Genomic DNA, 12,482 nt, shown 5'->3' with positions numbered 1-12,482 from the left:
TCACAACAGCTTATGTATTCAAGTTCTCCACAAGACTGGGTATCTCAACTCCTGGTCATGAAGAAGGCAGGGTTAATAGGACCCTACAACTTCCTGGGGGGGGGGCGGTTATAATCTGCTAAAGGTTGTTAAGAAAAAGACAGTCATACCTTTCAGTGTCATAAGGAACTGGTAAGATACCAATGCACCTGGAAACAAACTCTCAACTACACTCATGTAACCTTGCCCCCTCCCAACAAAAAGACATGGCAAGAGAGAGCCTAGCAAACGGGAGGGGGGCAGCATGGGTGGGCCTATAATATGACAGCAGTGGAGGTGGAGATAAACATGGCTGAAATTCACTGTTAAGTATGAATCCCATTATTATATACAAATGATACATGCTAATAAAACACTAAAATATTTTATTTGCAGAAACTAGTTACTGTTAAGAGGACTGAAGGAACTTTCTAGAACAGAAATACCCTTTGTATCTTAATGGTTACACGGATGATGATTGCATAGGAATATAGTAAATAAAACTTTATTAGGCTATACACTTAAGATTTGTGCATTTTTGTGTATAAATTGTACCTCAGTCAAGAGTCTTCTTAACCTAAATATCTGAGAATCACTATTTCTAGGATCCAGGCCATCATGAACTGTTTCCAATGGAAACATTTGTTTCCCATGGCCAGTTTACTATCAGGAATAGTAAACTGATTTTTTTTATAAGTTAAATTTCTATAACTTAAAGGAGCATCCTTTATTGGTAGAATATGCCCTCCTTTTTGTGATATCTGAGTGCTGCCCCAATTCTGCTATTTCAATGTTATCTCTTTAAGAAAAGCAGCAATAAATAACATTTCCTTTCCTCTTGGTTTTATTTTTATAATTTTCTTTTAGTATCATTCAGTGTTAGTCCATCTTCCTTTGTTTAGCTTTGCTTTAATATTCCACAAGAGTGAAACACATGCTTCAAATGACCTCACGGTAGGTCCAGTCGTTTATTAAGACAGGCCATGAACTATTTGTTTATTCAATACCTTTATTATTCACTGGCTTGGGAAGACAGATTACCTATTCTCATTTCACAGTGCAGTGTGGGATGCGACTCCTTCTCACCTGGAGAATTTGAACAGCTTTTTTTTGTCTATGAACCTTTCCAGAGACTTGCCAATGTTTCCAATGTGAAGAGACCTATACTTCTTGAACTCCTCAGTGTAGCATGTACCCACCTCTCAGGAGAATGAGAGTGGGCAGGGGGAGGGAGAGAGAGACACCATGTAGTAGGAGTTTCATATTCTTTTAGACCCAGAAGCCTAACTATGACCATAAGCAAGCACCCGTAGGATCCTCAGCAGAGAGAACACATTTGTCCCTCTGACTACTAATAAGGAGACAGCCTGCTACTCTATGCTCAAGGTTACAATTGTAACACAGGCTGCTTTTTGACAAGATGCTAAGAAATTGTGTTACCTGTAAAATCCCTTGAGATTCACTCTGTCCTTTACCAGGTCAGCTGCTTGAACAATAATAATATTCCTTAATGCTCTTCCTGCACAAGAAGAATTCTCTCCATAAATCTAAGGGAGAAGACAAACAATCACTGTGAATATAGAACAATAATGTGACAGTCTGTGAACTCCCAATAGCATGCTATATATAAGTACCATGACCAACTCCCTGAGCTTCAGACACATTTTAGCCTATGAAGCAACCGGCCTATAATTACCTTACTTTATTTTAGCTGATGGTCTACTTAGGCTATTAGACTATAATAACTTTTCCAAATGTAAGGTACTTTACTAAACTATAATTGTAATATTCTTTTAAAACATAAAGATTTCTGTGTAAAATATCCATTATCTTAAATATAGCATTCCAATTACTACAGGAAACTGGAGAATCATTTAATCTATTTACATTAATCATAAACAAATCTACTAGTTTGGCCATATTGGTAATTCATGCATATAAAAGCCCTCAGAAGATATTTTCACACTTAGTGAATAACTTAAAGATGGTACAATGTCACAGCAGGCTACTTTGCCCTGAGGCTTCATATAACCTCGGAGTTCACAGCTAATTCCAAATGTTTTGATTTGATCTACAGTACTTCACAATTCCATCTTTCAGAAAGATTTCATTTAACTTCTTTCCTTAAATCTTCTCATCTTTCCACTGTTGTTTTTGGTCCCCAGAGATGAAGGTAGGTACCTCCAGTGAGCTTTAAGGCCTATTTTTAAAATACCTCCTTCTCTCCAATTGTGCAATCCTCTCTAGCACAAGGCTGTTTCAGAAGGCAAGGAGGTGAAATGCAAAGAGCTTACTTCAGAAGGTAAATGCTCATGAAATTGTTGTACACTGCTAAATGCTTACAGCTTTCCACTTGTTCTCTTTTTTTCATACTGTGAACTTTATTTATTTTATGTGTATGTGTACTTTTCCCTGAATGTATTTATGTATGTATGTGTGCCATATGGTGCCTGGTGCCCTCCGAAATGCAGAAGAAGATACTAGATTCCCTAGAACTGAAGTTACAGGTTGTGAAGTTAGTGGCTGTGAGTCACTGTGTGGATGCAGGGAATTGAACCTGTGTCTTTTGGAAGAGTAGTCACTGCTCTTAACTGCTGAGCCACTTCTCAGACTCATTTGTTTCTTGGTTTACTCCTCTTTCTTTTTTTTCTGGCTGTGCTGGGTTTGATCTCAGGGCCTTGTGCACACAATGCAAATACTCTACAATTGCACTATACCCCTAGCCCTCTTAGTAAATTATTTCTTCACCTATAAACAGTGTCTCTTAAAGCAAACAGATTCATAATATATTAGTCATGACTTGATAGGAAGTAGTGCTCATACTTAATTCTCCCAATATTATTGCTTAAACACAATTTGATGAGAAAGTGAAAATGGCCAGAAATGAAGCCTTGTTAACAGGTTTTTAAAAATCAAATCTTGAGCAACTGACATGACAGAAAGTTACTGAGGCAGAGGCATGAGTCAGTTGAGGCTTAATGAGTCCTGACACCTACAAGGTTCATTCAATAAGTATAAAGCATTTAATGAACAGCTGACAAGTACAGATTCTACTCCAGGTGCATAGCACAGTGCAGAGCAAGGCAGACAAGGTCCTCACCTCCATCTCCTATTCTGAAGAATGGGAAAGTGTGTCTGATTCTTTAATGCAATACAATAAACGCAAACCCATCTCTTCTCATCAGTGAACTCATAGGAGACAATGCCTCTCATCTTACTAAAGTTCTATATAAAATGTATACTACTTGTAAACTCTTGTGCTACCATCAATACAAAATACATATTTACTCTGTTACATTGATTTGCAAGGCATGTGGAAAATAGTTATTTCTTATCTCATGAGTATCATAAATCAGGGCAATGATCAGGGCATTTCAGTTTCTTTAGCTGTCTTCCCTGAGGGGGAGATGGTGTGATGAGTGCATTATCCCTGCAAAACTACAGGTCAGGTCATCTCTAATGCAAGCATTCTCCACTAGCATTTGTGAACCACCATTACAGAAAGTACAGAAGGATAAAGAAAACAGTTTCATACCTGAGAAGGACTATGTTCAAGGTATGGATTGGAAATTCTTCTTGAGAGAGTCTATTTTAAAAGAAAAAGAAAACAAGGAGAAATTAAACTCAAGCAGATACTATGGACCTAATAATAACAACAACAATAATAATAACAACAAAATAAAACAAAGCACATGCAAGTGTCAGGCCTAGGAAGTATCCACACTAAAGATGAGTTTAATAAACTTTAAGTGTCTCCTAAGATCATCTGGTCAACCTTCACACCGATCAGGCAGGCCATTCTGGTTGATTAGCTCCTGCCCCAGAGAAGTCATCAGCTTCAGTGGTGGAGAAAGCTGTGTCTTCAGACCCCTCACTTCACTCCTGATGAGCTAGGATTCCATTTCTCTTCCACCCCCATTCAAGCCTCCTGGGCCTCTACCTCAAATGCTACTCTAGCCTCTCAGTGGATCTTCCTGCCCTTCAGTTTCCTCTTCTGAACCACCCACAACCTTCAACCTTCAAATCTCCCCAAACCATGTCCTTCCACTTAAAGTGGGTCACTGGTAGCTTACAGGAACTAACTCAAGGCCCTCCGGGCCACAGTCTACCTCTTACACAGTCTTGCGTTCTCTCTCTTCAGCACCACAGGAATTTTCTCACTAAGATTTAAGTGTCCCTGGGCCTTGAAGAGGATATTGTAGATTATGCTCAAAAATAATGTACACATACATGAAACTGACAAAAATAAAAAAATTGGAAGATCTAAGTATCAGGATGTTAGAGAGAGATCAGTCCACAGAGTCCTTGTCTTGCAAGCATGTGGACCTGAGTTTGATCCCCATAACCCATTTTTTTAAAGTGGGTATGGTGTCATATACTTGTAACCCCAGAACTATGAAGGCAAAGACAGGTGGATTCCTGAGACACACTGGAAAGCCAAGTTAGCTTGGAAGCTGTAGGCCAATGAGAGACTGTATCTCAAAAATGAAAGTGGTTAGCACCTAAGACTGATGCCAAGGCTGTCTTCTGATCTCCACATACATATGCATACATATGCATATACAGAAAAGTATACCCAACCACAAACATACTCACACACATACATCAGAGCAATCTCCTACTCACATACCTGGTCATACCATTTTCTGTTCAAATCTACTCTCTTCCATAATGGACACACAGGACGTCAAAGTCCAGCTTTGCACTCCTCCCACATAACTGTTAACCAAGCCTGACTTTGCTTAGCTTCTAAGATCAGATGAGGTTCTATGTGTTCAGAGTGATAAGGTGGTATACCAGATGGTTACTTCCCACGAAGCCCTGCCAATGGGAATGGGGGTTGATACTCTTTGAATATCTTTGTTTAGATGCTGCTCATGTTACAGAACGTGGCAGCACATCGGGGACCCGCGCTGGCACTTTGTAGTGCTTTGGTTTTGTGGTACCCAGCATACGATGTTATGTAAAGATGTTTATTTTTCCATTCATTTATTTAGCTCTTTGTATATCAACTAAGTATTTGCTGTATGGTTTGAATTGCAGGAGCTAATTTTCCCTACCTAACAATCTAGGAAGCAGCAACATCCCCCACAGATGCTTAAGCACAATGGAGGATGATTATCACGTTCTACTGTGGTTCGGGAGGAACAGAGAAACTAACATTTAGTGAGCTCTCAACCCATGTTTAAAAGCGCTTCACACCTGGACTCTAAGAATTGATGCTTTAGAGAGCCCAGTTTTTAGCCTACCGCCTCCATTTCTTAAAATAACCTGCCATATTTACCAAACATACCCTGCCAGGCACTTTGTGTGTATGTGAACCTTGTACCAAATTTTAACCTAAAAAGAAATTCCTGATTTGACTCTTTCATATTCTAAACAGCTTCCACACTAATTATCTTTTGATTAAACAAACATAAGTATTAACTCTTTATCCAGAAATGCTAATAAACTTTGTTAAAGATCTGCAAGTTGCTTTAAAAAAAGAAAATATAAGTAGCCTATTTTTGATGCCTGTTACACTGGCCTTGTCTATGCATAGTTCTCAGGAGCCCTCCCAGATCTCTGTCATCTAAGCCTATACAGTACCTTCAATTATTGAAATTATTCAAATAATTTTAAACTTACATATACACCATATTTTTCCTGTGAAGATGAGCTGTCATGATAAGTTACTTTTTATATCCTGAACAAGAATTTAACAACAACAACAAAAGAACACTGTGGCAGACTAAAGCTGACAAATTTCATGTATTTATTGAATTGTCTTAATCAGTTAAAACAAACAAAACCAAGTTCTTCCTACTACCTAGTCCAAGAAAAAAGCTTTCCTTAGGTAAAAATCAGTTCTAAAAAACTGGGCAGGAATATTTTCACAAAGGAAACAAATGACTTGCTTTTCTCCCCACTGCCACTCTAAACCAGGCAGCCTCCAGGGTTACAGTCAAACAATCCAGCTAAACAGAACCACCCCAGCATGGCCCCTTTCTAAAGACAGGTAAGGGAGGCAGGGAAAGTGATGGGACTCCTCAGTGCTATAGAGATAAGAGTGTTAGACAAGCTGCCAGTCCCTAGGGAATGACAAGAGACATAATAAGACCTCCTCTTTCAGAGAACACAATCCTATTGTCAGAATCTCCTGTGAAGCCTCTTAACTAGGCCCAGGGGAACACTCTTTCATTAACACTTAGGATAGCAGCTCACTGAGTGAGGGGAAGCCACAGAGCTCTCTGTGGCTCTCACTGTAGTACTGACTCTTAAACTTAAAATGACTTTTCTAAATGCTCCTGTAGAAACTACTTCCTGTTCAGTGTTGACCAGAAGTAACAAGTTACAAAGGCAAGGTAAAGAGAAAATAAGGATTATTCCCCTGACCACCACCTTGTGTTTAACAGGTCTAGGAGAGACCTGCTTCTTCACTGTATGAGAGGACCACCATACAGTTAGTCTTTAAAGGGCAGCTCAGCATCTACAAGAGCACCCTGAAGAAGGATACCCCTCCATTTTAACATTCTGTCCCTGATCTGTAATTTAGCCACTGTCATCCACCCTATAATGCCCTGGCTTCACTACTTCACTCAGCATACAAGGCTTCATTTCCTCACCTATGGCACCTCCCTTCTATTTATTTCACATTACAAAGCACCTATGTTCCTCCTGGAGACACTGAGAAAACTAGAAACACGGGAACAAGGACCCTTCTGTGGGTTACACAACCCCTTTCCCAGAAGACACAAACTATAAACTTTAAATGTGTGGTGAATTCTCCCTCTTGGTCCTGCTTTTCCCATCAGTTTGCTATTTCACCTCGGGTGGCCAATCTATCAATGCCGCATGTCTTTCTGATGTGGGTTTAGAGTGGGGGTTGTGGCAGAGTATTGCTGTGTAACCCATAGCAGCCTCAGACTCATGATTCTCCTGCTTTGGCTTCCAAGTACTGGTATTATAGGAGTGTACTACCCAACTGTTTTCTCTTTAAAAGGCCCCCACCATTTTTATCTCATGAATACAGAGAACACAAAGGATAAGGTTTCATTCCTCTGCTTCTTCCCAACTGCCAGGACTTACTATGGGTGCGTTGATTCAGAAAGACACATGCATACACAGATAGACTAATAATATGAATGAAAAATGGACTTTAATTCGAAAACTTATCCTCTCTATTTTAATGAATCATGTTCACTAAATGAGTCCAGAGTAATTTAATATTTTTAACATGGGTCAGAGACTTGCCGTCCTTTATTGTACACGAATGGACATCAAGAAAAGGAGGGATGTCATAACTCAAAAAGACAACTGACTGGTAGCCATATGTTGCTCACTTCCTTTTAAGTGGGTGTCCACAGAAATTAAGCTATAATTGTCCATGAGCCAAGCCTGAGTCTCACTGCAGTTGATAAAAAATATCTTAGTCAAGATACAGAGCTCATGTCTCATCATCTCTTGGAGGAGATGTGTCAACACTATCCTTAGCTGCTGCTTAGGTTGCCAAGGAAAGAGATTGCCTAAGGAGAAAAACCAAATCCTTAAGTCACTACAGAAGTGCGACCTGTCCTATCACTACAGTGAACCAAAGAGAACAGCACTGATGACATAGCCACTGTCTTGTTCCCTACTTAGAGCAACCAAGAAGAATGTGAAGAAGGAACCATGGAATAAACACACGTGGACATCTCACCAAGCTTAGGAACCAAGAAAGCTTCACAATTAACTAGTAGATGTATAAAAGAAATCATAAGTGAAAAAAATAAAGCCTGTCACTTTCTGGCAACTTCTAAGACTGTGAGTTCTTCTTATGACCAATGATAAATGGGTTTCTCAACCAACCCCTGGTCAAGATAAAGGAGAGACTCCCACCATTTGTTGGCTTGCAGATCACATAGTTAGAGAATGAAGTACTTTCCTACAGGCCCCAGAGAAGTAAAGTGAGAGTCACAGCAGAGACCAAAGCCAACATTATGCCGCATGTCTAAGTCATCATAGTAACAAGGTATCCGCTATAGGCCAATAGTTTACAGACATCAAAGAGCAATCTTTGAAAACTCTGCGGTAAGTAGTATCAATTCTGTTCTGTGGATGACAAATCCAGACTAAAAAGAAGTTAGGAACCCCCAACATTTGCAACCCAAGTCCATCTTTAGTCACTACTCCATATATAGAGAAAGTACATATATGGAGTATAAAATGTGTGTGTGTGTGTGTGTGTGTATACACACACATATTTTAACATAGAATATGGTGACTTAAGTAACCTGACAGATGCGTATCTGAGTGACTCTTCTAGAGGTGTAAACCCAGCTCTGTTCATCTCAGACAGTGCACCAAAAGACAGAAAAAAAAAAATGGCTCCACCCAAGTCCATCTTTGGGGCTGCTTACAGTAGTGTGGGCAGCTTACTGGCAACATCACACCAGACTCTTCTCTACTACAGCTGCTAAATACTTAAAAAGCCTCAGGGAGAGCAGCAAGAAGTCCAGTAAGGGGCTGGGAGATGTAGCTGAGAAAGTATCCACTAAGGGGCTGGGAGGTGTAGCTGAGAAAGTATAACATTTGTATGCAGGTCCTGGGCTCATTCTCCAGCACGCTCTCTCTCTCTCTCTCTCTCTCTCTCTCTCTCTCTCTCTCTCTCTCTCTCTCTCTCTCTCTCTGTGTGTGTGTGTGTGTGTGTGTGTGTGTGGTGGAGGGTGCAACTATTACCTGCTAGATTCAGTGGTTCCCAAGCCTGAATGTCATAGAAGTTCTTGAGGGAAATTAAGGAGAAAATACCATAGTCCCATGCCAAATATACTGAATTAGAATCTCAAAATCTGAGTAGTTTTCCACCGACCCCCAGTTAGTTCTAATGTGTTACCAGGTTTGAATTAAACTGTAAAAAATGAGTGAGTTCTTGCTAGGGAGATGGCTCAAAGGTTCAAAGCATTTGCTGCTCTTCCAGAGAATACAGTTTAGTTCCTAACATCCAACTGTAATTCCAACTCCAGGGGATCTGACACCCTCCTCTGGATGCTACAGGCACCTGCAATCACATACACACATTCCCATACACATAGTTTAAATTAAAAATAAAATAAAAAGTGACTTCTTGACTATGTGAAACTTTTCTTCAAACATTACCTCCATCAAACATCCTCCTGAAGAAAGGAGGCAAGCCAATTTGCCAATAGCACTGAGATCTGAATTTCACAGCAGCTAGCTATCGGGAGCACCCACTCTTGTGGTATGTGCTTTCTGTAAACTAGACACAGCTCCAGGCAGTCTCCCCATGTCTGCAGAGGGCTGTACCCTCTTAATGGCATAAGCTTCATTTTGACCTCCCATTACCAAAGGGCTCCGTTCGAGTACAAACATGTTTCCCCACTTAAACTCTAAAGCTGAAAAGTGAAGTGAATCTTGGTAAGAATTACAAGTAGTTCACAATCTTGTCTGCCTGAGATAGATAGTAAGTGAAGACTGCATTAGATACAAGAGACAACCCCCAAGTGTCAGTGGCTGAAATGTATTCAGTTCTTGAAAAAAAAAAAACTTTATTTTTGGCTATGTTTACAAACAAGGGACTAGTTGTACCCGCAGGACTACGCATCCATAGTTAATGTGATCACAGAAAACCAAAATTTAGAGAACAAGTAGGAAAAAATTACAGGGAAGTTTTAGCAAGCTTACCCCATCTGTCACTGATTCTCTACTCTTACATAAGCATGTGTGGTCATATCTGGACACCAGCACAGACTCTTTCAACAGGAGCCAGCATGACTGATTTCCCTCAATAGCTCAAATGCAAAGCCCTCGGAATAGCAGAATGAATGGTGGAAATGCCAAACTGTACGTTACATCCAGGAATCCACAGTGATGTCAATAAACAGCAATCTGATAAGCAAGTGGGTATGGGTAGACAGGACACACCTTCCTCCCAGAACAATTCCAATGGCTGAATGTAATCATATGAAACCAGAATAAAAAGTGGCCTCAAAGCAAACTCCACAGTGGAAGAACTGCAGCCAATACTTATGAGTGAATACTAAAGTACATGGAAACCGTAGTAAGACACAGGATCCTTGACTTCGTGTACAAATATCTCCCCACAAGATGATAAGCGCATGGAAAAACAGTTTGCAGTGCATCTTGGGAGATCTACCTTAACCACATGTTACAAAGGATAACAGATCAGGTGACAAGATGATATCATTTTAAGAACGGAGAAAACTGGAGTATTTCTATCAAAATGCATATCTGAACTTTATGAGACGCTATCAGACAACTTCAAGTTAAAGGGTGTTCTTTAAGATATCTGGTTTGCACTCTGATAAAAATATCAAGTTTATGAAGGGCCAAAAGAAACTAATAAACACTGGAGAAGACAAAACCAAACTGCCCAAGCTGGTCCCAAGCTCTTCATCCTTTTTAGCCTTTCAAGTCCTGGACTGCAGCCCTATACCATCACACTCAGCATGAAACTCCGAAACACTGGAATTATTTTAAACTGCAGTTAGTATTCTCCTTCTTCCCTACAAATGCAGTCTCAAGAAAACATTCAGATATTATTTCCAAATTCAGCACTTATTTCTTTGCTAAAACCTGCACTTCCCTTACCATGGCTTGGCCAGTCCTCACACCTGAACAGATCCACCCGCTGGCTTTCCTGCCCATGTGGGTCCCTGCCACCTTTACACACACACATCAGATTAAACCCCTTCAACATCTTCTTACACATTATCTTTAACACGAAAGAAAACAAATACATTTTCAGCTTACCCCTGCCCCTGCCTGCTTGCTCCTGGATAGTGAGTGTTCCAGGTAACCCAGCAGTCCACACACTCCTTATCTGACTACACCAGGTCTTCTTATGGTCTTACGTTCAGTGCCACTTTTGATAAAAAAAAAATTATAATGTAACTCCAACATGTACTGACAAAAAACAATTTGTTTTCACAAGAGTTCTTTATTATATATATAATTTTATCATTTATTTAAAAAGAAAGCCAATTTCCATACTAATGAGATAGTTAGTTGTAGCAGCTGCTCATTTTTACACAAAGAATTATGGTCTGGAGAGATGTCTCAGTGGTTAAGAGCATTTGCTGCTATTTCCGGAAGACCTGATTCTATACCCAGCATCCACACTGGACAGCTCACAACCTATCTGTACCTCTAGCTCCAAGGGATTTGATACCTTCTTCTGGTCTCCATGGGCACCTATACACATGTGCCATACACACACACACACACACACACACACACACACACACACACACACAATTTACTTTAAGAATGAAACATTTGCCTAATATTTGATGGCGCAGGATATAGCATGTTTTTCATAATTGATAGGTTAATTTTATAATCATCAATGCTGAGCACTATTTTGCATAAATCTATAGTATAAAATGGGAGGTGTATGTTTAGGGCCACTTCAGTAATTGTTGGAAATTCTATCCTCTTCCTAAGCCAAACTCATGCAACAACTTTCTAATGGAACGCAAGTCAGCAACCCAGACTGCCATTTTTAAAAATAAAATGTTATAACAAATTACAGTTCACACATCTACCAAGTAGATGTGTGCTGAGGAATGGTGGTAGGAAAACATTAGTTCTTGTTTTTCATAACTAAATTATTGTGTTTCTGTAAGAGCAGTAAATTTTATATGTATAGTAAGAACACTTTAATCAAAACATACAACAGTCTTGAATCTGTGTCTAGGCATTCAGTGTTTGTCAGTGTGCATGATGGGATGCTGTAGGCAGTCCAAGGTGCACATTCTGTGTGTTCAAATCCAAGATGCACAGACAAGCACTGCATACACTCTGTATTCTTCCCGTATTTGATGTGTACATGTGCACATGCGTGCGTGTGCCTTGTGTGTGTGACTGTGGAAGAGTGATAGCATTGAACACATGTATACATGAGACGTTGCAGTGTTTTGTCTCAAAAGCCATCCACTTTGTTATTTATAACACAGCCTATTGCTGGCGTGGGGCTCATTGCTTAGGCTAGACCGGCAACCCAGGAAGTCCAGGAATCCAACCGTCTGCTTCTTCAGTGTCAGAACTACAAGTGCAAGCCACCACGCCTGCCTTTTTATTTGGATGCCAGGGATGCCAAGTCATGTTCTGATGCTTGCATGAGTATTTGACTGTTGGAGCTATCTCTCAGTGCCTCTTTTTTAATTTAATTTAATTTTTTTATTTTTTATTTTATTTTGAACTAAATGTTGGTTGCTGCCCATTCAGAAACCTTTCATAGGATCCCAATTCTTTATTACTTCTCAGCCCTTTAGTTACACGACCCCTTAGGGATCACAACCTCAGCCCTTTAGTTACACGACCCCTTAGGATCACAACCTCAGCCCTTTAGTTACACGACCCCTTAGGATCACAACCTCAGCTTAAAAAGCCTGAGACTACCCAGCTATACCACTCCTGGGCATATACCCAAAAGATACTGCAACATGTAAGAAGGACACATGCTC

At 40.0% G+C, this 12,482-nt stretch overlaps 1 protein-coding gene across 2 annotated transcripts in view; it reads right to left on the bottom strand.

Moving 5' to 3' along the window:
• The window catches only part of Rapgef5 (Rap guanine nucleotide exchange factor 5), a 241,593-nt gene that overhangs the window by 195,485 nt on the left and 33,626 nt on the right, over nucleotides 1–12,482 (bottom strand). For both annotated transcript variants that reach the window (XM_031357408.1, XM_031357407.1), the window contains exons 2-3: nucleotides 3,554–3,604; nucleotides 1,459–1,565 (exon numbers count right to left, since the gene is read on the bottom strand). In XM_031357408.1, coding sequence (XP_031213268.1) covers nucleotides 1,459–1,565; nucleotides 3,554–3,604 — 158 coding nt within the window. The remainder of the gene's footprint in view (nucleotides 1–1,458; nucleotides 1,566–3,553; nucleotides 3,605–12,482) is intronic.

Source organism: Mastomys coucha, unplaced genomic scaffold (assembly GCF_008632895.1).
Source record: "Mastomys coucha isolate ucsf_1 unplaced genomic scaffold, UCSF_Mcou_1 pScaffold6, whole genome shotgun sequence".
Classification (NCBI taxonomy): Eukaryota; Metazoa; Chordata; class Mammalia; order Rodentia; family Muridae; genus Mastomys; species Mastomys coucha.
The sequence above is the reverse complement of the archived record's forward strand: the minus strand, read 5'-3'. Positions and strand labels throughout refer to the sequence as shown.